Source organism: Platalea leucorodia (assembly GCF_965183815.1).
Source record: "Platalea leucorodia genome assembly, chromosome: 4".
NCBI classification, from domain to species: domain Eukaryota; kingdom Metazoa; phylum Chordata; class Aves; order Pelecaniformes; family Threskiornithidae; genus Platalea; species Platalea leucorodia.
Window position 1 is genome coordinate 83,627,135 of NC_138826.1, and position 24,328 is coordinate 83,651,462.

The window sequence follows — 24,328 nt, forward strand, 5'->3', positions numbered from 1 at the left end:
GATGTGAAATAATCGATATTTGTAAAAGAGTCAAGACAAAGAAAATATATTCTTCATCTTCTTAGTAAAACAAAACCCCCAAATTGACTGTAAATCAAAAATGACACAAAATACAAACACAAACACAAAAAATATTAGAGAGTGTGAAAAAAAAATACATCATTCCTTGGTGGTCTTTATGATGTCCCATTCTGTTAACAATCAAAACGACTTGTAAGGCAAACTTTCTTACAACATGTAATACAAGTGTGGAAAATGTCTCAGTAACTGCATTTTTTAATTTCCCTTACCACATTGGTACTGTGGACAGCAGGACAAGGGATGGTAGCCTGCAACCAATTTTTCATTGGTTTTGCACGTTGGAATAATGGTGTCACATAATGACATGTTACATTCTGTGGAATAAAAAACAATCAATTTTGACATATTTGAACAGATACAAGTGCAAGTCCTATACCTCAAGATATTTATGCATCTAGCATAGAGATGCACAAATTAACAACAGGCCAAGTCAGCTTACAGTGCACTCCACACCATCATGTAGACCTCCCAGCTCAATCCAGGGCTGGTATACCTCCATCCGTGTGGCACTGTGCAAGCACAGTTATATCCCTCCTAAAGCAGGCATTTACTTGCCCTGCTTCCTACAGATACCCTACTAGCGTAAAAGTATTCCCTAAACAAAAGAACAACACAGTGTCAGTTACTAGTAGCTAACTAATAAGCAAAATCACCAGATCAGCTGGACCATTTGTTCTCTTTTTTTCACCTGAAGATGTTACAAAAAAATAAATATCTTTTGCTTAACAGTTTAGGAGCAATAAGCATATTCCTTTTCCTAAGAACCATGGCTAGACAAAATATTAGTATTCAATGATCAGCTCACAGAATACTGCTTCTGAGAAACAGCACTAGGTCAGAGGATACTGCACTTGACACCAAAATACTAATAAGAAAAGCAAATAGCTACTTCTATCACCAAGTATTTCTCAATTTCTTTTGAAATTCCACCCAAGAGCTTAAACATGCATTTTTAACAAAAGTTTTGTTTCACTAGTGGACTTCTAAGAAAAATAAAATTATTTCAGTGAGGCAGTTCTTACAAAGAGAAGAAGCCTGCTTTGCTGACCCAACCAGCCACAAGTACCTAAAAACCACTTCTGAAAAAGGTTGGTTTCAACCCTGTCTAAAGATTATCATCTGCTGATGAATGTCAAGCACTCACCTTATACTTGTGTTACTGAAAACAAATGTAGTACATACCACAAACTTTCTTTGGACAGCAAGCCCTCTCTTCAATGACATGAACGATAACTTCTCCTTCTCTTTCACAGACTGGTGGTGGATCCTCATTGCATTCAGGTTCTATGGCAACAATGCTTCCATTTTCTAAACAGTTGTACATGCAACAGCCTCTCGTGGACCCATTCCAGATCTCCCCAGCAGAGCGGGGTTGTCCTTTGTTATCTGTACATGCTGAGGGAAAAACATTATATCCCTTCAACAAGTGGAGAGCGCAGGTTTCCTGTGAGCAACTATGAATTAGTTTGCTATCTTTTGCATAAAATAAGAGCACTGCGGAGCATCATGATCAAGGAATCCAAGAAAAGATGATGACCTTAAAAGCCTTCAATGAACAAATGCTTTGCTATGGGTGAAAATAATCAGTGAGTGCAGGGGAAAGAAGCTGCCTATGCTATTCCTTCCTGAGTACGCCAGGAAAGAAAGCCTGGGAGCTACAGAAAAATGGCCATCATTTTTCCCTAACAAAAGTACATCGGCACTGGGTCTTGAATCCAAGTGAAGTGAAAGCACAAACTGCTGTAGCTTGAGATAAAGGTAGGCTCTGTTGAAGCAAGCTGTACCAAATGTACACCTACTGAGGACTGACATAGAATTTAAACATTGCTTGCACTGAGCCGCAGTTAATATTAGCATATTTGCAAAACTACTCTGTCTTGCTGCACTTACTACATTTTTCTTCTGGTATACAGAGGTCAGAGTCTGTTCTATGCAGAATAGTGCCATTTTTACACACACAGTCTTCCCTTAAATAGGAACAGGGAGAATCTTCATAGAACCACTTATTCAAGCATGTTTTGGCTTCACAGGGTTGCACACAAGGCTGGTATTCCTTGCCCTCGGGACAACTCAATGCTGCAAGTCATAAAAATAGGAAATTGAGTGCTGCTATTATTCTTTCAGCATTTCACTGGATAAACAGGTAGTACAAACAAGTGAGTGCATCATAGAAAGCATACATTTATATTTTTAACAGTACTTTAGGTAAGCAACTAATTCAATCAAGACTAAAACTGATTCATAACACTTTAACTAAAACAATACATCTTAATAACTTGTACCCTGACTTATTAATGCTGTGACAGAATGAGACAGTACTTCTAATAATAATAGAAAGAAATATATTTTTAAGTCATCACTAAACACTGCAGCAGTACAAAGCCACATTGGGATACAGAACATGGTTATCTGCTTACAACAGTAGTCAGGTGTCCTCCATTTAATGCAGATGTTGTGCTTGTTGCATAAAGCCACATATGCAGAAAGTGCATCACACTCATAATTCCAAAAATAAGTACTGTTGATCCACATCTTCTCACAGAACTCCTGTGGTGACACCTAGGAACATATTGTAATTGATAATTAACAAGTAGAAGAGCTTTCTGTAATTAAAAGAAATCATTAATTACAAGAAATAATACAGCTGCTGGGGAAAAATCACAAGCAGTGTCTAAAATAAAAAATACCATTCTTTTTCAGAGCGCTTGTTCTGCAACACTTAAACTGCCAGAATTTTTATGCTCATTAGTAGGCACAGAACACAGTCCTAATAAGATTGTCACACTACTTACAAGAACTTTTGCAGTACAGTCCTGTCAGCTAAAGGTCAACAATCTCAGCTAAACATTGCTGCTATACTTTCCATAAATTCCTGCTGTGACTGAATTATTACTGTGCCCTGTTTCCGTGTCTATAGGACCCGATAGTCTATGTTACTGGGTCTAAATGCAGGTAGTCCAACCTATCTTATTTCTGTTGTTTTTATTTGCATACGCTTATAACAAGGTGGAAAAAGTCAGATTTTGTTTTATTCTGCCTGTTAACTACTGTGCTGCAGGCCAGCTCTCCCTGTGGTTTCAGGAAACCTTCAAGCAGTTGCTCACTTCTGCCATAAAGTTCATCACGCTGCTGACTCTCTTACGTGTTCTTGTCTAGTTACTTCACGCCCTGTGAAGTGCACAATACGCTCCATCCACTCTGACTCTGCCACCATCATGTCGTGTATATGAAAGAAAACAAAGTTCATATGGATGAACCAAGTGCTTGGCAATTTTGATGCTATATCAGGTTTTGCTATAAACCAGGAAAAGATGCAATTGCATTGTATCTGAGGCTATGAGGGTTCTCCTGGAAACGTATATGAAGTAGGAATTCTGACTATTCAGATTCCCTTTAATTACTTTTAAATGAGATATGTTAAAAAAATTATGAAAAGCATCCTGCTACCCACTGGTGCTGTTCTCCCTTCTTGATTCCAAACTGCTTACCACTGCTCCCTCTCATTAAGTTTCTGTGGCAAATATCTATTAATATTAAAAAAAAAAAATCTCTAACCCCTTCCTTTCAGAACTCCCTCCATTTTTTTCTACCTGGGGAAAGTGAGAAGAGTTTGAAGGAAGGGGCTCAGCTGCCTGCAATACCTTTAACAGCATTTAAAGTGAGCGAACATCATTTTCTGTGATGAAAACCGAAGAGTAACACAACACAAACCGAGGGTGGAAAGGCAGAACAGCAAGAAGTGAATCAGGAATCTGTATGCATCTATCTCTGAGAAAGAAAGGGCCACTTCAGTCATTAATCCTTTTTATTTTGAATTAAGTGGGAAAAGTAAGTCAGGCCTCAGAGATTTGGGGCTTTCTCATTTCCCATTCCGGGAAGCAGCCATGCTGCACTACCCACCTCTAGTGGTAGTCTGTGTGCTACAGCTATATCCTCATTGGAAAGTACAGTGTCCAGAAACAAATGATAATAATTCCTGTAAGAAATGCTACCAAATTGTCAATGTAATAGTGACTATGTCAAAATTTGTTTAACTGGAAATTTCTTTAGTCCAGTCAGTCTCAGACTGCATGAGTTGCTGATGTATGCAGCAGAAGCATGAGGCTTTCCGTTCTAGTGCCCTGTGTCAAACGTTTATTAAAAATAACTCTTTTGGAATGCGTTTGTGTTGAGACGATGATCTGATGTCTCTCCTTTGAGTTTTGCCTACTAAATAATTTAAGAAACAGCATAATAGCACAGGGATCCAAGTAGATGTGTGTTTACAATAGACAACATGACAAAAGTATTAAAGCCATCATGACAGAGGTATTAAAGCCACCCATCCAGTTGTCAACTCATGAAAATAAGCAAAACATAAAAAATGTGCATATCTCTCTCACTCTTTTCTTAAATATACATCTTTTATTTAATTTGCACCTGGAATTTCTCAGATCTTCGTACTCACTTTCTTGTGACAAGGCATGAAAATGCTTCTGTTTAACAATTCCATACAGTATGTGCAGTTATCTTCAGTACAGTTTCTTACTGGCCTCCTGGTTGTTACATCAAGGGATTTCTCAATTTCCCAACTCTTAATGAACACTTCAATTTCCTCCATATTTGTAATTATGGTCCTGTTCTGCATTTTCAGGTCATCAGTAGGATCCCCGTTACACACCCCTGGAGACAAGGCATCACATTCAAAACGCAAGCAAACATGCCATGTTACTTCCTTTGGGAAAGAAAAGTGAACTTGATAAGGGAAGATTAATATTGCATCAGGCTCACCTGTGAGACTCAGTCATCTGAATTTATAAACAAAAGCAGCTATATGTCCCCTGTAGTTCCAACTTTCTACTTGTGATTTTAGTTGCAGCTCAATGGCTTAGCAAAACGAGCAGATCATGCAATACAAGTAATGATACTTTTCCCAACAATGAATTAACTTTTGAGAAAAACTGCTATCAAAATGTGCTGTTGAGTGTAGCAAATTCACTGACATGGCACCAGATTCTGATCTCATTCTACTGAATAGTAATCAGCTCCATGGGAGTAAATGTAGATGGCTTTCAAATTAACTGCACGTTGCTGATGATTTGACACTATATTGAAACTTAATTGAATATTCTAAATGCAAGAAGTTATGAAAGGAATCTTTCATAACAACAATTGCTTTCTCTAGCAAAAATCTATTTCTTAGTCAATTTATTAATACAAAACCACTGAAAAAAAGCCCCACCCAAACCCCTGACATCCACTGGCTACCTGAATTCATTATTGTATGCATTCAGTTAATTCATCAAGGAAAACATGTACTTCCTTTAAGCACATAACAAGTCAGTAATGCCAAAATTTTAATCTTCATACCGTGTTACATCCCAGGGACTGACCAGCCAAAGTTCCAATATCCTTTTTTCCCTTTCCTTCCGCATTGCTAACCACACCCTAAGTCCTTGCCTTCATGCTTCCAGCCCTGCATCCTGATACTCTCCAGGGTCCCTCGTTAGAACTGGGCTAGCCTGGCATGACAGGCTGTGATTCTCTCAGACAGCGTGGAGAAACACAGAAGGTCATATTTGCATGATAAGAAGCATTTGACAGTAGCACAGCTTTCCAGTATTCTTAACACTTCTGCTTCTTGCTGCTGTCCTAATGCCATCCCACAAACAGTGCTGGCGTTAGAATTTGTAGGCCCACACTACAGAATTGCAGAATCAATACAGCTTTAAAAATAAAGCCAATTTACCGCATAGTTGCACAATTTTTTTCAGTATGAGAGGGAGAGGATAGGAAAATCCCAGACAGGAACAAACAGCAGAGAATAGGAAAGGAGCACCAAAGGAGGCGTCAGACTTTTTACTGCAAAATATCAGGTAGAACAATACTTTACAGCGGAGGTTGGATTTGTCTGCATAGTCTTCCTCTTTCTGTCTTTTCATGGCAGAAAGAGTAACTATTCTATAATGCTTCCTACATTTGACCTCATCTCATCCCGATCTTTTTCAGCGTGCATAGAGAAGATGGCATGATACTGGGAAAAGTTGCAGTATGTGCCAGGGCCAGCATTTGCCTTCTCTCACTAGATCTAGGAGAACTTTCCTTTTGTTCAAGCAGAATATAGCAATAGATTTTAAACAGTTAATTTGTTTATATGTGTATTTAAACCATATCTGAATTGTTTTGTTTGCTTTTAAAACTAAAAGCAGTTTAAAAGATTATAAAAAGTTCATTTCCCTGTTCAATATAGGGTAGATTCTGTAAAATTACAATGCAGCAGAAAATGAACATTTATGATAGAATTAGAGTAACTCTAACATACCTGCTTACACTTTTCCATATAATTCATACTGGCAGAGTTATAAAAAGGCTATCAGGGAAGCCTGAAAAATGCAAAATTTACTATCGTTGCAATTTAAGTCTGAGACACCTCAGCACAGTTTTAGACCCTAGATCCAACCTTAAGAGGTCTGAATTTGGATTCACTATCCTCAGGGGACTTGGACCCTTCCCAAGATACACCTTTTATCAGTATTTGCATAGTGATAAGCTGCTGCTGCTAACAACTGACAGTTGTTGTTTTCTCCCATAATCACTGAAATACACTGTAGCTACCTGACCTTCTTCAGCAGCCACTTCTCCTTTGAAAATTTTCCCCTTTTCTTCACTTGACTTCAACAATATTCTTAAACACAGGCAGAGATGAGTACATTTTTTAAAAGTTAATTAGATACAATGTACTGATCATTACTTGCTCTGCAAACTACTTCATTAGCAAGCAGTGCTTTGAAACAGAATTATTGATTTATTATTATTAATTAATAGAATTTCACAAGCCCACCTCAAATAGGATTGTCAGTATAGTTAGTGGGGGTCACAAGGAGAACTATAGGGACAGCAGGTCACAGACACAGAAGGGAAGAGTAAATTTTAAATGGGAAATTATTAAATAAGAAAAAATTGCCACCATAGCCTCACCACAAAGTCCTTCTGTCTTCATCGATATGTTAGAGTGTAATCCATACTGTATATCTATGATGCCTGTAACGTGAGCCCACTTGATGCTAATACCAGCTGGGGTGTTAACGACATACATTGCACCAGTATCCTGAATACTCAGTCCTTCTTTTGAAAATGGTAATGATTGAATTACAGAATCCACTACTACCTAAAATAAACCAAACACATTTTAGGGATAAAAACAGATTGCAATGATGTATTTTGTCTGTCTTTACATCTTATAGCAAAAGACATTTTTTACAGCCTCTGCCACATACAATAACAGTCACAGGGCTTAAATCACAGAGCTTCCCATCAGTGCCATTTCCTATAACTGCAAATGAAGTAGGCATGAGAAGAAATAATGATACAGAAATCTTTTCGAATTAAGGAAGGAATAAATCTTATTTATCGGATATCATATGATAAAACAACAAAAAACTTTATCCCAATTATTCAGTTATCTGTCCTGATCTGTTATTGACTAGCAGGAAAAGCAGCTTAAGTATTTATCACATCTTGGAACATTTCTGTTTGATTCTAGGTTGTCTGGAAATATAGTCTCAAGTATAAATGACTTTTACAGCTTCTTTAAAATCTCAAAAGAACTTTTAAGTGTCATTTTGGATAAATGACATACATATAACTGAAACATGGTATCAGAAATGTATATTTTTTGCTTCTAGCACACTATGAATTACTGGGAACCTGAACCACAAAAGTAATCCCAGTCCTGTAGTACATTCACTATTAACCTGATCTATTGCATTCTACAACAGAATAGCTTTCCAGCTATCTTTTAAGTGTACACATGCTACATATTGGCCATATATACTTACTTTTCTTGCTAAACGATTGATAAGTAATTTATATGTGCGTGTTGTTACATTTAACTTCTTAAAGCAGAGCCCTGAAGTGCTTGCAGGGGGAACCTTGAAAGAAAAGTGACAAACCAGTTTAGTTACTATTGTTTTTCTAATTCTGTACCAGTGCTATAGGGAATTTTTTCAATATGTCTAATATTAATGTATTTTATAATTAGGAAAAAAAAAAGTACTCACTAGTTTTCTTATTGAATTTGCACTCTGGAAAACATTAAAAATAGATTAGAAGTGCAATGATAATCAGCAGCGTTCTTATTTAGCAAAAATAAGTTGACTGCTTTCTTTGTGTTTGAAGTTCTTCTACAATCAGCTTCATAATTAAACTAATCTAATATATTCCTTACAAATAATAAAAAATACACATTTCCCAGCTAATGTAGTACACCTTTCTATGAACTATTTTTAGAAACTTGATTTACTTGTTAAAGATTTAAATTAAAGGGGTTTATGTGGAAACCAATACAGAAAAGAGAACACAATGACCTGAAGAAGTTGAATGAAAAATACATAAATATACAATGGTCATGCCAATAAAATCCCCTGCCCTAACTTTGATAAAACTGCTATTTTAACAGGGCATCTTTCTGCACAAGATTGCAGATTGTATATACCATACCTCAGCTGGCTTTTAACTAAACAGCTTTAACATTGAGAGCAACTCATTACCAGCATCATAAGATTCAGCATAAACTTCAAAGCCCTTTCAAAAAATATTTCTTAAAGAACTACAGCTGCAGACTTCTAAAGCTCATCTGCCTGTGTGAGCTGCATTCACACCTTTAGACTGCAACCAAGAAACAGTGAAGAGCGCAATTTAAAAGAAAACCTCCAAAACAGTGTAAGACTCGGGACTTAAAAATCAAGTGTGCAGTTGCCCAGTGAGAGTAGATAAGAGACTAAGTAGGGATGGGAAGGAAAGCAGCTTGATGAAGATCCTCATCAGGAACTTGTTTATCCACAGACCAAGGATGGAAATACAAGCCACTTGTTCAAGGGCTTCATAAATTAGGACTATGGACAGTGCAAAGGAAATGTATGTACAGACTCTACGGATGAGACTGACCTGACCTAAACTGGCAGTCTAAAAATAAAGTGTCTGGATCCCCTCTGTAGGCAATGCAGAGAGTTAGACAACTACAAAGAACAACTCATCACACTAATCCCAAACTCAGTAATACCTTCCTAAAATAACTACAAAATATTTCTGTGATGATTCAAAGTATTTTAGTATTTTGGAAATATTTTAGTGTTTGGAAACATTCAAGGACAGGCTGGATGGGGCTCTGAGCAACGTGATGTAGTTGAAGATGTCCCTTCCAATTGCAGGGGGGATGGACCAGATGACCTTTAAAGGTCCCTTCCATCCCTAAGCATTCTATGATTCTACGATTTGACCATATAGTAAAGTATAAATTCAAGGCCTCAAGAAGATTTGTGGGTGGAGAGCCTGAAAGGAGACATGCAGATTCAGATGTTATGTCACCCCTGATAATTTAAAAGGAACCTACATTTGAATTTCCTTATAACATAATACAACAATTACTGTTTAACCTGAGATAAGATTCTTTTATCTAGACTGCATGATTAAGCATGCTCCTTGAAAATTAAATAACTTGCCATTTTTCAATGGATACAGCTTTTATCTGAAAGTTTTAAGTGGTACATTTTTGCAGAATTTCATACCTATAACACCAAAATTCAAGAAACTACTACAATTATTGTGGAAATGCAAGAATCTTACCTGATTAGCAGGACATTTTTCAATATGAGCAACAATAATTTCTCCTGGTAACTTAACTAAAATGTAGGAAGCCATATTACAGAGGGCTATGTTGTTTCCATCAAATGTAATAACACTCAGCTCGGATAGTACAGAACATTGACCTAAAAAAGAACTGTCATTTAATGAGGTTACCACAAAACCAAATACAGGGCATTTCTAAAAACTTTCAGTTTTAGCAATATTTGCTTTCATATATACGTTCATGTATATATTGATGACCTTGTTCTGTGGACAGCATACTGAGCCATAAGCAGAAGCAAGTATCTTATGTTACTCAGTGGCACTACCCTAACCTACTGCTATGGGCCCCAGGTAGGAGAGAAAGTATAAATTGGTGAAAATTTTCGCTTAAGTCAATGTTTTACAGGCAAGGTCAATGAATCTGTACATGGTGAGATAAAATATATGCATTAAAATATACATGTTTTTGAGATACTGATAGCAAGAGACTGATCTGTCCTGTCTTGAGACAAATATTTAACAGTGTAATATTGGTTTTGGTAATCCTGCAAATTTTAATATGACTTCTCGTTGGCCTTTTTGTTCTCTTGGCAGACAGTCATCTTCCAGTTTCTGCAGTTTCTAAGTATGTGTAAAAACTGCAGTTAGAGCTAACTGAAATTTGGGGGTTCTGTCTTTCAGAAAATGACAGCATTTAATTTGTTTTCTTTACGAAATGTTGAAATCTCAGCATTTCTACTGATAGAAATTCTGAGAAGTCTCAGCTGGAAAATGTTGATGTTCATGTTGCAGATTTCATTTCAATGTTTTCATTCAAAACAAAATATTTTGACTCTCTTGAATGTTAATTCAAAGATATCAAAACATTCAATATATTTCATTCTGTTTTGCTGATGAACAGCTCTTTTAAATTCATTCCAGTATTCAACCTTATATTCCCAGTGTAATAAAACCTTAATTTATTACTTGAAATTTATAGATCAAGGCTCTATGTTGCATTTAAAAATAAAAGAGTGACTTACAGGGACATTCCCATTCTGGGCAACAACTATCAGTGTTAACTTGAACTGGCATTCCTCGAAAACCACAGTCTGGCTTCTGCACATCCTTAGGGCAGTTCCTTGAAAGGTTGTACAACATCCAACCCGTATTAACACATACATACTGGCTACATTTGTCAACAGGCTCAAGGTATCTTGGCTGTCATATAAGGAAAAAACAATCAGAATCAACTTCGCATTCATTGCCCTTATCAAGTCCAAACAATCACTTGTTCATCACCCTGCTTGAGACAGAGTGAGCATATCTACGTGACCCCTCATCAGTTATTTTGGAATGAATTGCTTTTGTGTGGTTGTAACAGGTGACAATGATGCACGTCCATTCACCCACACCCGTCCTGTTCCATCTAGCTTTGGTGGAATGCTCTATGTAAAGCATTATGCGTCGAGGCAACATGTTATGTTGCATAGTAATCTGAAGCATTTTAAGAAATACAGAATCATGCATTCCCATCATTTTAAACTCTATGACAAAGAAACAAGTGGAAAAAAGAAAGACAGGGTGAGGTTATGCAGTAACCCAAAAATTCCGTGGGTTATGGCTTTTTCTGCACCTCAGAAATATATTTTGCTATCTAGAATCAACACATAGCTTTAAAAGTAACTTTTTTCCAGAGCAATACATCCAAGTTGCACAATATACCAGGGCAGTATAAGAGCACAGATACAAGAATCGTCAAAGAATAACTGAGTATTTTAAAATATACAAATAAAACAAAAATAGGAGATATGTAAAATCTCTGGTATTATATGCATAGCGTAACAGAATGGACTGAAAAGCAATATATATTTTGACACATAGGGGCAAGTAAAACCGATCGTACCACACATTCGGAAGATGTAGACATCAGTGTGTACATCACTGTACCAAAGGAAGCCTTGTCAGCTATAGCTGGCATTGTTTCCGTGCTTGCCAGAGAAGTTTGTGTTTCCACAGGTTCTGAAGAGGAAGGCAGAGCCATTTCACCACTAGAATGAGACAAATCTATTATAGTTCTGGTCTGCAGCTCTGTGGGCTCTGTTAAACTGAAATAAGGTTTACTGCTTTTCCGTGTTGAGATTTTGGACCAATCTGATGTTGTAACATCCGGGGCCCCAGAAAGAGAGAGATTTCTTACTGAGGTTGCATTTCTTGAAAAAGGTGAACTCTGAACTGCAGATACTGTCAAATAAGGCAGGGAAGATTTCTCAGTTGTGGTTGACTTTGTCTTGGTAACATTTCTTTGCTCATGTGAAATCTGACCACTTTCTAAAATATCTACAGTTCTTTCAGATGAGGTTGTGTATTTAACTTCTGAAGCTGTAAATGAGGTGCTCTTTGTCTGTGATGATGGACTTGTAGTACCAGTTGTTTTAACAACCATCATTTTGGAAGTTTCTTTAGTGCTCTGTGAAGCTTGAGTCACTGCAGATGTAAATAAAGATTTGTGTGACACATGCATGGGTGTTTCCATGGTGGTAGGAACTGAAGCTGAAGCCATATAAAACTCCAAATCCGCAACAAAAGAATCAGTGGGTTTTGTAGTAATCCTAGAGGCTACAGGAGTGCCAGAATCAACTAATGAACTGGCTGAAGAGCTAGGTGGTATTTTTGCAAAAATATAAGGTGCTTTTAAGGATGTAGCATTCACTGTTGTGTTCATGATGATTGGTGTAGTGGATTGAGTGATGATTCCAGCTGATATGGCCGATATTGTTCCATCTTCTTCTGAAGAACTTACTGAAGAACTCTGTTTTCCTAGAGAAACGGTAGAGATATGAGTGGTCTTAGGAGGAGGTGAAGACATAGAGACCCTACTGGACTGGCTTTCTAAAGTGGCTTCAGGAGTTGTAGGCATTAGTAAAGAGGGCATTACAATGGATGTTTTTAGTGCTGCTGAAAGGCTGGTAGAAGGGCTTATGCTTAAAGTGAATTTAGAAAAATCTACAGAAGTTGCAAAGTTTATAACTGGACTTTTTGATATTCGTTGTGTATCTAGAGATGAAACTGATGTTTTGGCAGCAGTTATATTTTGTGTTAATGATGATGTCCTACTGACTATGGGAATCAATGAAGAACTTGTTGTTTGAGACGTCACATAAGACGGTACTGATGTTGATAACAAGATTGTAAATAAAGATAAAGATGATGACCTTGTAAGAGAAGGATCTTTAGGAAGGAAGGTGCCTGAACTTTGTGCCACAGGGTCAATTTTCAATTCTGTATATGAACTGCTTGGGTACTCTGTAATTTCTGAAGCGCTTATTAATGTAGCATTTAGAGGTAATACCAATGCCCTAAGAGGGAAGACTGTAGACATAATGGATTTCATTGGCTTTTTAGAAATGGATGACACTAAAAAGGAATCAGTGTGCATTATGTATTTATTTTCTGTTGAAGCTTTACTTGTTATAGACATATCAGAGATTGTTGGATTGACTAGAAGAGTGGAAGCAGCAGAAGGTACTTTATAAAGACTTTTGGAGGCAGCAGTGACATCTGCCATGGCTTTGGGCCTCAGGGAGGTAATCAGAGAATGCACTGGTATAGATACTGTGTGTGTTACAGAGGGACTCAAAGAAGTGTTTATAGGGCTTTGAGAAGCAACTTGAGGTGAAGATACAGTCATTATGGGCAGAGCAGCAGAAATATTGCCTTTTATTAACGGAGATGTCTGCTTGGGAACAGTCACTGAAGATAAAAATGGCTTTGGAGAAAAACTAGCTAGAGAACTTGCATTTAATGATATCAGAGAAGCCTTAGACAAGGGTTTTGCTGTTTCAAAATATGAAACTGTGATTAATTGTGGAAAACCTGTCTCAAAGCTAGCAAATCTAGTAGTCATACGAATTTGAGGAGCAGTTGAAGTCAGTGCAGAAATGGGTGTTGGGTGAACTGCAGTTTGACCAATGCCAGACCTAGTTCTAACAGGCAAAGTAGATATAGGAGAAGTAGATGTGCTTAGTGTCAACCGTGAACCTAGAAGAAACACAGGTCTTGTGAAAGTTGCTCTGCCAGCCTGCAAAGCAGACAAAGACACTTCAGAGGATACTGCTGCTCCCTTAGAATGACTTTCTGAAGGACTCCTACTCTTCCCAATCCCTGCAGGCAGCTCAGAAGTGACAAAAGATGGCTTGGAGGTTAAAGTTGTTAATGCTGAGGTAGGGGGAACAGTTCCTAGCTGAGTGGTTGATATTTGAAGTGGAAATGGAACTACCACTAGGGAAGTGGGTGCTAATAACGCAGAATGTGTTGGAGTAGGACTTGCACTGAGCAGGGCTGTTGGAGTTGCTATTGTAATGGGTAAAGTTATAGATGCAGTAGAACTGACAGTACGTGATGTGACTGCTGAGGCTTGAAGAACAGTTGGAAAATCTGTTGAAGAGATGAGTCTGGAAAGGACAGTAGGGCTGGCTGTGATGTGAAGTACATCAGAAGGCTCCACTGTACTTGGTAATGAAAATATTGAATAGGTGGCTGCATTAGATGCTTCTAATGAATAAAAATCTGTAATGGACTGTGCCGACATATTCGTTCCCCTTAAAGTTGTGTTTGCCATCATGGTTATTTTGTCTGTCATACTGGTACGAGTTGACTCAGTCCCTGAAGTAACAAATAAAGGAGATGTCTGAGGAAATCGCTCCGTGGTAGCATCTGTGAGAGAGATTAACACTGAAGGTTTTGTTCTGATTGCTGATTCTGTAGGTGTCACAGGTATGCCTAAAAGGAAAAACGCATGTTTCACTGTCTTTTATGGATTATTGGTAAAGCAAAGTAGCAACATACATCTCTATTCAAGGCCCGTTTAAATATTAGCAAATCAGAGCACCATTTTGCAGAGAACCATTTTCCAGTGGTTCCAGGTTGCCTGATCACTTTGAGGAACTCAGCTGACTCAAGGAGTTTCCTAATTTTCTTTGCAAATGAAGTAGCTACTTTTTTATTATTAGTGAAAACCTTGATTTTGCAGAGCAGTTTTGAAGCAACAAGGGAATTCCCTGGAAAATTCAGTAAATCCAAAATAATAATATATTTTGAATAAATATATCTTTGGAAGGTAGTATACCATATGAGATAACTTTGTACTAGCAAATATCAAACATAATGTATTTAATACAAAACTTGTAATATAAAATAAAATACAGTATTAAAATGTAATTGTTATGTTGAAGGAATACTGTATCCCCAAACTAAGCAAATAATGTGGTATCTCCACACACCAGACATTATGAAATAGATGCACTGAATTTGTTAGTGGTGGCTTAACAACTGATAAGTCTGAACTTTTTGCCACAGCAGAATTTCTTCCGTTTGGGATCTTTCTCTTATATACATATGATATACTAGCAGTATATAGTCAAATATAGTTGTGATGAGTATAACACCATCACAAAAGGTAAAATGTAACACACTATTACAGAAATGAAAGAATTCAGCTTTAGATATGGCTTGTTTGGATGTAGGAGATGTATTTTGGATGACTGGGAATGGAGTCTATGTCCCAGAGAGACATTCTTCAACAGAAAGATGTTCTGGTAAAGCATTTAATAAAAAACCCACAATGTACATTTGATTAAAACCTTTCCTGGGATCTCAAGAGTGATTTATAAGATTAGACCAATATAATAAAAAATACTTACAGTCTTCCGGATAAACACATTTAAGTGTGACCTCATCAAGGATCATGTTTCTGGGACAGTATGGCAAGCATCCTTCAACCCTTTAAAATATCGTATAGTTAATTCTAAAGCCACAGTAGAAATATAAATTAATTTTTTTTGTTGTTTTTTTTTTTTTTGTTTTGTTTTCAAAATGAAACATTTAAATGTCTTCCTCATCAGGGTTCTGAGAACTTTCCAGTGTAATGGTGAACACAGCATTTCGAGGCATTTTAAGGTCAAAAAGACATTGAACAGCACTATTCTGTTTCTAAATTTTTAATAATCAATTCTTTGCATAGGCTGACAAACATGATAGCTTTGGACCATTCTGCTTCCACAACCTGGTGGAAGTTCAGATCCCTAAGCAGAAAGGTTTTCCATAGGATGAAGAACTTCTCTACAAGATCACTGTTTTATCCAGATGTCTCTAAGCTAAGAATACCAACAGAGAAAATTAGTAATATTCCTAATCATAAACTGCATATGCTTAGGGAGGTAGTCGGAAATTCAAAATATCGTTTCTTTTCTACCAGATTTTTTGCCTTGAGTTTTTAGGCATTTTTCCTTTTAGTTTTTTGTGGTTCCATAGATGCCAGGGGAAATCCGTGGAGACAGGAAATCTTGTTACTAAGTAACAAGATAACAGCAGCCGTGTGAAATCCCTCCCGTCACGCCAATGGGCATCTCTTAGTATAAAGTTCCCTCCTCTTGCAGGAGAGGGCGTAGTCCACCCTTACTATTCCTGCAGTTTTTCATCTCTGTCATTTAAACACCAGAAAGAGGTAGTCATTTACAGTATCATGGGATGCTGGTTTAGGATGTGAATATAAATCCATAGAAGGGAATAACCTCCATTTAACTTAATAGATTTTTACGTAACCACTGCCAGAACCTAATCCCCTAGGCTAAATACAAACCCTCTTATTCTTCTGTTGAAAGATCGCATGTAAACAGGAATACATACCGTGGGAAATGAGAGGCTCGTTACAAATGTTTTCACATGACTTGTGAGAGTTGCTCACAAGAGTGATAGTGAAATCTTGTTGAGTAAAAATGAATGGATATTGCAGCTGCAGTAATTTTCAGACAGCATATGGTATGCATATTACAAAAAACAATACAGTAGCAATATGAGCTTAATTTTACTTACGGAGGAAGGAATTTACATGCTGTTCCTTCAGGATCACTACATGTTTTAACACAAGGATTAGCACAAGATTCGTATCGCCACTCACACATCCTTCTATAAGGCACAGACGCGCTGAGTTCTGAGAAAGAAGGAAAAGGTATTATTTATTGATTATATAGTCAATAAACTATAAATTTATAGTCTTTTCTATAATGTACATTAGAGAATATTGGGATTTTCAGAAAAATGAAAAAATTAAAACCAAGTAGAGAAATTCTTGAGAACTTTCAGATAGGTGAGATTTTATGCAGTTTCACGTATTTTGAGTTCAATCGAGCTGAAAGACACTGAAGCTTCAAAGATACAAACAGCTACTCACTTTTACAATATATTCTGCTTAAAAACCTTAAAAATCAGTTAAACATAGTGAAGGTACTGTTGGTTGCAGAAGCAATACAGTTACTCCATTCATTTAAAAGAATAGAGATATCTAGCTCACTAACAAGACATTAACGTGCATCTTTTTGTGACATGCCACATTCATTTTGAAAAGAGTAAAACAATGAAAACGTAGTTCAAAGATAAAGTGATCATCATATCTCCAAAAATTAGAAAATAATAGCATTTGGAGGCAGAATGGAAGACAAAGACAGAATAGTAATTAAAAATAGGTTAAAAAAATATGTTACTATTGCTGATGAAAGGCAAGTGCTGTGAAGGCAATCAGAAAAAAACCATACTTATCCCTTGGGATTATGCAAAATTTACCTTCAATACTAAAGCTACTCAAACGTTTGAATTCTTCTGAATCATCGTACTTTGCCACTTTAACATCGGATGAGGTGAGAATGATGAAAACGCCTTTTTTGCTGTGCAGTTCAAAGGCACTGAGCCCTGGACTCCAGAGGCCCTGGTGGTGGAAGAAGGTGGCTCGTCTGCGAAAGGAGGCACTTGCCTGCCACTGTTCCAACCCAACGGTTTCATTGTCATGTACGTACAGAAAGTAGTTTGGTCTTTCAGCAGATTCAAGGGAAACAAGAGAGAGAGCTTCCACAGAAGAAAAAAAAAAAAACAAAAGTAAGATTTTCACAGAAAACAAATTAAAAGTGAGATTAAAATCTATATATTGGCTGTTAGGTGGTTCCTTTTAAACAACTGCTTTTCACCAAAAAAATTTCAGTTTTATGTAACACAAAAAAAGTTAGAAATGCAGGGTCTTAAGGAGACTTCAAATGATCACATAATCCAGAGCCACCAGAGACCTAATCAGTTAGATCAAAACTACATTCAGCCTACTTCTACCAGCTTTTGAATTGATTCGTAAGCAGTCTCAAATTGGGACTTGCTCGAATTGGGAGTTTTTTCTCAAATTCGGACACATGCCTGCCAGATCAGCTGTACCAAAATTTCATTAGTAAATAACATCCCTCAAATATTGTAAGAACATGCTTGACTTCACCTTGAGGTCAGGCTTTTTTTACATACAGTCATATCCAGCAGTACGCTAAGAAAATTCTCTGAAGATTTAAGAACTTAGAAGAAGACTGACTTCATATTTAGTTTTCAACTTGAATAAAAACTTGAAGTGTCTTTAATCTAGATTAATACTATCTCATTCCTCACAGATATGAAAACTACCTGTGTACGGCACAGATGTAATGAATGTTTTACTTCCACTTAACATCAACAGGAGAATTGACAGGACTGAATTAATTCTTCTGTTCTATGTACTTTCTCATTTCAAAATCATATCTAAAAACCTAATTTCTCCGCCACAAAATTGTCAACTGTTTGTGAATATTGTTTCAAATTTTATTGTGAAGACCACCCTTCTCTATGTTGATTTTTGAGGGTTTGGGATTTTTTCAACAAATTAAATTCTGTGAGAAAGCAATGAGAAAATCTGTACTGACTTAATTCGCACAAACCCAATACATGTGAAGAAAGGAAAATATGTACAGAAGGAAAAATACTTAAACATATTTATTTTTGGTTGTATAGTTTGGATCAGTCTCTGATAAGTGAAAAATAGAGCTTAGGAATAGTTGTTCACCTAAGAAACTTCCTTCTACATTGTATGGAGATACTGCTCACTAACAAGGCAGGAGACAGAATGGTTGTTCTAAGTTGCACATTTTATAGTCCACTGAAAGTCATAAAAAAGAAGAAAAGATAAAGTAGAAGTGATTTTACTGGAGACAAAAATATCCTGCATTCACCTTCAGTGTTGATACTTGCTAGATACATGTGCAAAATTTTCCAGTTTCCAGTTATACAAGCTAATTAATTTTTTTTCACAAAAGAATTCTATTCACTTGCCTTTTGCAATATTTCTAAAACAATCTCTGAAAAGTCAGCTTTAAAGCTGGCATCAAGGTTTTCCAATATTTAAAGAAAAAATTTTAAAAAAACAGTATTCCTTCTCAGTTTTGAAATTGGCTGCTTCATCCTCACTTATTCCAATAATTAAAAATATCTAGACTATTTTAGGAGATTTAGAAGATGCAGCAAAAATCATTCATATAGTTTGAAAAATATGTATTTCCATTAGCAAAATTGTTGAGAACACTTACATAAATCTTTATCTTTGAAAAGACCTGGAGTTATCATGAAACTGAAAAATACATTTCCATACGCTCCAGTTCTAGGCAGGGGAAATATCCTTCTACTGGATACGTTAGCTCCTACAATTGTGTCATTCTCTCCGTAACTTGCCAAAATATAGGGTCCTTCACCAAGACCTAAGGGAAGAAAAATCAAATAGAAAAAAAAAAAATCTTCCTTGCATAACATACAAAACTTAAGTCTTAGCTGACATAATACATTGCCTTAAATATTTCACCATACCTGGAATCAAAGAAATTTGGAACTACAGCTCAATACCTCAAGGTATTATGCTGGAGTAGGTCTGTATCTATCTGTTCAATGTACTCCCTTATTTTTTGCTTACTGCCCAGAATACAACAGATAGAAAGTGAGCACAAAAAAGTGTGGGTAGCTATCCTCAGAAAATGATCTGTACAATAAAGCAATTTGGGCTGCTTTTTTATGGTATTTAGTCTTTTACATGTCTTTATCTCTATACTTTGAAAGATCAACAGAGCAACTTTAATATTATTCCCCAAATAGACACTGAAGCTACTCTAAGATCTACAAGGCAATTCCCGTCCCTCCCGTCCCCCCCCAAAAAAAAAAACATATTTCAAATTATAAGGCTGTAATTCAACTTTTGGCAGCAATATCGCTTAAGCAGTTGTCTACTTCATCCTCTCCCACAAACCACTTGCTTCTGCCCCCCTACTGCCCCATTTATTATGCTATCTGAAGTGCTTCAGCAGTGAAGTGATCCAGCTGAAAAATAACCAGATGATTTTTCCAGTCTGGTTCACTGCATCATCATTCAAAATCTTATGCCAATATAACAGTGACAACAGCTTCAGCTGGTACCACTGCCAAAACAGTGCTGCCTAACCATGCCCCGCAGCAAACCCCTGGAGCTATTTCTGCTGGGCTGGAAAGGATCACAAGGATACATCCAGATACAACAGCATCTGTCTTTGTCACTGTATGCCACTGAAAGAACCAAGAGCAGCATACTTCTAAAACCTCACCTTGAGAGTAATAAACAAAATGTGTAAGTTTTGTCAAAGCTTTTACTCCTTACAGTGAAAAGACTGAACCCTTTTCTCAGCCTAAGACAGTGCCATTCAAATATGACTCTTTCCCAGAGGGAGGGAATTCTCATAATAATGAGATTTGGCTCAGCTAGAAGTAAAACACCGATTTCTGAAGAAAACTGCATGAAAATAACCACTGTTTTTATGGAAAATATGTTGGAGCTCATAAGCACATGAAGCCAACAAGCTTGCCACAAAATGACTGCTTTTAAAGAAATGGCAAGGCAATTTATCTTAAAAAGACTCTTTATTCTAAATCATTGATTGTTTATCCCTACATATTAACAGACATTTTGCCTGAGTTGAGCAAAAGCAGGAGTGAGCTGTAATTGATAAAGTTTCCATAAAGATTCAACAGTTTGACATCATGCAGAACAAAAAAGAATTAGAGGAGGAGCCATCCTATGTCCCAAAAGGTGTTTTGCTGGCGCTTGGTGGTGGAACCATGCGTAACACCATCCTTGCCTTTAACCCTCGTAGGCAGCTAAGCACCACACAGCAGCTTGCTCACTCCCCCCCCAAGAAAATCGGAGAGGAAGAACTGAAAAAAATAGTGGGTTGAGATAAAGACAGTTTAGTAAGTTGGTGGGTTTTTTTTAAATAAAAGGGGAAAGAAACAAAGGAAAACAAAACCAAGAAAAGTGAGGCAAAAAACCCCATTGCTCACCACCAGCCGACTGATGCCCGGATGGACCCCGAGCAATGCCAGCCCCAGCAAACTTCCCGCCCAGTTTTTATTTCTGAGCATGACATCATATGTTCTGCAATATCCCTGTGGTCAGTTGGGGTCAGCTGTCCCAGCTGTGTCCCCTCCCAACATCTTGTGCACCCCCAGCCTACTCGCTGGTGGGGTGGTGTGAGAAGCAGGAAAGGCCTTGACTCTGTGTAAGCAGTAGCTACAACATGGGTGTGTTATCAACACTGTTTTCATCATGGATCCAAAATATATCACCATACTAACTATATGAAGAAGTTAACTCTATCCAAGCCAAAACCAGTACACCTTACTACTTCTTAAATAAGATAAAATTCCCTGTTGCAAAGAAATTATGGAAAGTCAGCTATACCTAAAGAGATCTACGTGCTGCTACTGTACTGGGCCAGACTCCTTGGAGGAGAAAAAAAAAAATCTACTATATGATGCTCATTTTAGGATGCAAGTCGCTAAAAAAGATGTATCAGAGTCACAAGCATATCATTGCATTTAGTCAAGTTTCCCTTCCTCTTCAATATCTTGCTCCCCACAAAGCACATGCACAGTATCCAAATATAAGATGGGATGCCACAGGAATTAAGTTTGTTAAATGAATGCAGCTCTCATTCTAAGGAACCATTCTTTACAGTACAATACTTGTGAGACTTGTGCATAAAATCCTGTAACCTATCAATTTCAAAAGATAATAGGTCCCAGTTCTGAAATTTACAGTACAAGCACAAGCTAACATCCTTCTAGAGCTTCTCCCTGGCTGCCAAGATATGCTGCATGGTGCATTAATCCACCCCCACGTTGAATATGATGAGCTTATTAATTGAGACATTAGGGATTACTAAGATCATTCAACACAGCTGGGCCACTGACCTTCACCCATTAAAAATAGAAGCAAGGTTAAAACTACATACAACAAGTCAAAGAAAAAGCCCATCAATTAATTCAATTGGGTTTTTAATTGAACCAGAGCAATCTCTTCTATATGTCTCTTTTATATGAAAGAAGGAAAAATAAGACAAAGCAAGCCACTTCAGCATGAAAACCTGGAAGATAATTGCATAGTGTGACAAGTGTTCATAAAATTTATGAGGCTTTTTTATTTTTTTCCAAAAATGATACTGAATTAATTATTATTCTGATTTATCATAACTCAGTATCATCAGAGATGCATTATATCCACACTATTCATTTTTGGAGAAATGGACTTGAATTTCCCTGTGCCAAAGGCAATTAGTTCAGTGAGGTGAAAATTCAAATGGTAATAACCATGTATAACCTTCTAAGATGCACGCTAATGTGTCAGTATTTGAATTCCTTACTAATGTAGGATTGTCTGTTTATATTTGTATAGGAAAAATCCCGAGTATTACATGAGATATTGCACAGAAGAACAGTGTTTTAGAGATCTATAGCAGAGCAGGAGGGAAGAAAAAGTCAGTATAATGACATAATGATATTAAATAGACAAGGAACATGTCACAAAATGACATACAATACTCCAAGCTGCTCATACAAGTCCCCTCTCCTTTCTAATGGATTTGAAGGTCCAGTGAGCTCAAGGGCTTGTGATGGTGCAATCCTACCCTTGGGAACAGGGAGAACAGAAAAGAGAGAACCTCCAACACTGCTGCAGCTAACAGAGATTCTTCTCAGCACAAGCTACGAAGGATTTTAATTGCAGTGTGCACTGTATCATGTTTCATCTGAGATGCCAGATGTGTTGTTTTGCTTACGACTATGATGTTGGTTTCCATGCCACCATTGTCCCTGGACATAGAGCAGAAAGCCCATGGGGACTTGCTTTGCTAACTTGCAGAGCTCATTAAACTCACATACCCAAATTAAGAGCACAAAAAAAAATCATTGTAACCTGTGAAAGAGAGAAATTACCAAACTAAATTTTCTTCCAGGGTTAGTCTGAGTGAATTGATATAAGAAAAGTGTCTCTTGGTTATTTGCTTTTAAAAGAGAAACAAAACAAGGCGGGGTGGGTGGGGGGAGATGAATATCTCAAAATAGCATTATACAGAAAGAAAGATGATAGAACAGTATGTCAAAGATGCCTTCTGTATTCTAGAGTGGTCGATGTTAGGAATTATCTGCAACTAAATGCTTCATAAAAATGGATTCCATTTTAGAACCAGGGAGTACAGACTTGTTTCTAGCACATAGCTAGATGGTATGGTAGAAAACAGGAAGGGTAAGTGTATTCAGCAAGGTATATAAATATGAGGATGAATCAAAGACAGTAATAGCGAATACTACATACCTTGATTGTAATATTCACAGTCATAAGCTAAAAGAAAAAGAAAACAAGCACATTATTATTACAAAGTAACAACAGAGAATGTAAAATTCACTGTCATCAGAGGAAGTTTCATTTCCCATAATGTATTTCAGTCAGTGACTTTATTTCCTTAGGCTTTTATTCAGTGACATACAGCTGTATTTAAATAGATGTGCCAGGACAGCAGACCTGAAACATGAATTATTCTACAGGCAAGAACCCTTCTCGCTGTCAATGAAAAGTAGAACGGACTGAATCTCTTTGCAGCCCTACACAGAACACTGGACATAACCCGGATCTGGTATACGGGTGCCTTTCCAACAGTCTCCGCGCTGGCACACCCTGAGCACAGCCAGTCCTCTTCAGTAAGACAGCAAATTTGAGTGTATAAGACTAACAGCTAACACACAGACAGGTTGAAAAATGTGAAGAAGTACATTTATTATCCACCTACTTCTGTCATATTTGTATTATTGGGCAGCAAAAGGCCGAAGATGCTTCACAGATGAGCTCCGGTGCAAGGCCAGCCCAGGTACATACCACAGAGTGAAGGAGATCGCCAGTGAATCGCTGCTCCGTGCTGGCAGCATTTGTGGGCATAAGCTGCAATACTGGTACACAAGCACTCGCAGTCCCCGCCAAGATTGCAGTTGCATGTATCTGTGTGACAATTTTTGACAAAAGAAGTCACATCAATCTGGGGGGGGGGGAGGGGGGGGAGGGTGGAAAGAAAACAAAAGAGAGCTGGTGACTTAATTGCATGAGCTGGACAAATTCCTGTTGCACCATTTTCAGCAGGAATGCTACCTCTGGACTGACTGAAAGAATTTAACACAAAAATCAGGCATTTTCTAAGGTTTGGGTACATTCCTATACAAAAAGTACACTGCAAATTATCAGCTTGTACCTATGTCACAGGCCAAGAGAAAATTTCATTCAGTGACTCTTCACAAGTATGCCTGTCCATGCACTTGCTGTTCATTGATTTTGGAGAGTATATTGAAGCTGGCAATTCTGTGTTTTTATAAGGCAAATACTGCCATCTATAGTCATCCTGTCAGTTTTGCATGAACAACAAAATCTAACTATCAAGTAATTAAAGTAATAATTTGTGGAGGGGATTTTGGTCAGGGAAAG

General features: G+C 37.3%; 1 protein-coding gene across 1 annotated transcript in view; it reads right to left on the reverse strand.

The window, feature by feature from the left end:
* OTOGL (otogelin like) overlaps positions 1–24,328 on the reverse strand; it is a gene marked incomplete at its 3' end in the record, with an annotated part of 97,430 nt that overhangs the window by 14,804 nt on the left and 58,298 nt on the right. The window contains exons 30-47 of the mRNA XM_082308968.1: positions 23,732–23,888; positions 23,174–23,200; positions 19,092–19,259; positions 17,287–17,565; positions 16,540–16,657; positions 15,369–15,448; positions 14,179–14,448; positions 11,573–12,486; positions 10,710–10,887; positions 9,685–9,827; positions 8,121–8,144; positions 7,899–7,991; positions 7,039–7,228; positions 4,529–4,743; positions 2,499–2,640; positions 1,972–2,157; positions 1,264–1,476; positions 291–395 (exon numbers count right to left, since the gene is read on the reverse strand). Coding sequence (XP_082165094.1) covers positions 291–395; positions 1,264–1,476; positions 1,972–2,157; positions 2,499–2,640; positions 4,529–4,743; positions 7,039–7,228; positions 7,899–7,991; positions 8,121–8,144; positions 9,685–9,827; positions 10,710–10,887; positions 11,573–12,486; positions 14,179–14,448; positions 15,369–15,448; positions 16,540–16,657; positions 17,287–17,565; positions 19,092–19,259; positions 23,174–23,200; positions 23,732–23,888 — 3,502 coding nt within the window. The remainder of the gene's footprint in view (positions 1–290; positions 396–1,263; positions 1,477–1,971; positions 2,158–2,498; positions 2,641–4,528; positions 4,744–7,038; positions 7,229–7,898; positions 7,992–8,120; positions 8,145–9,684; positions 9,828–10,709; positions 10,888–11,572; positions 12,487–14,178; positions 14,449–15,368; positions 15,449–16,539; positions 16,658–17,286; positions 17,566–19,091; positions 19,260–23,173; positions 23,201–23,731; positions 23,889–24,328) is intronic.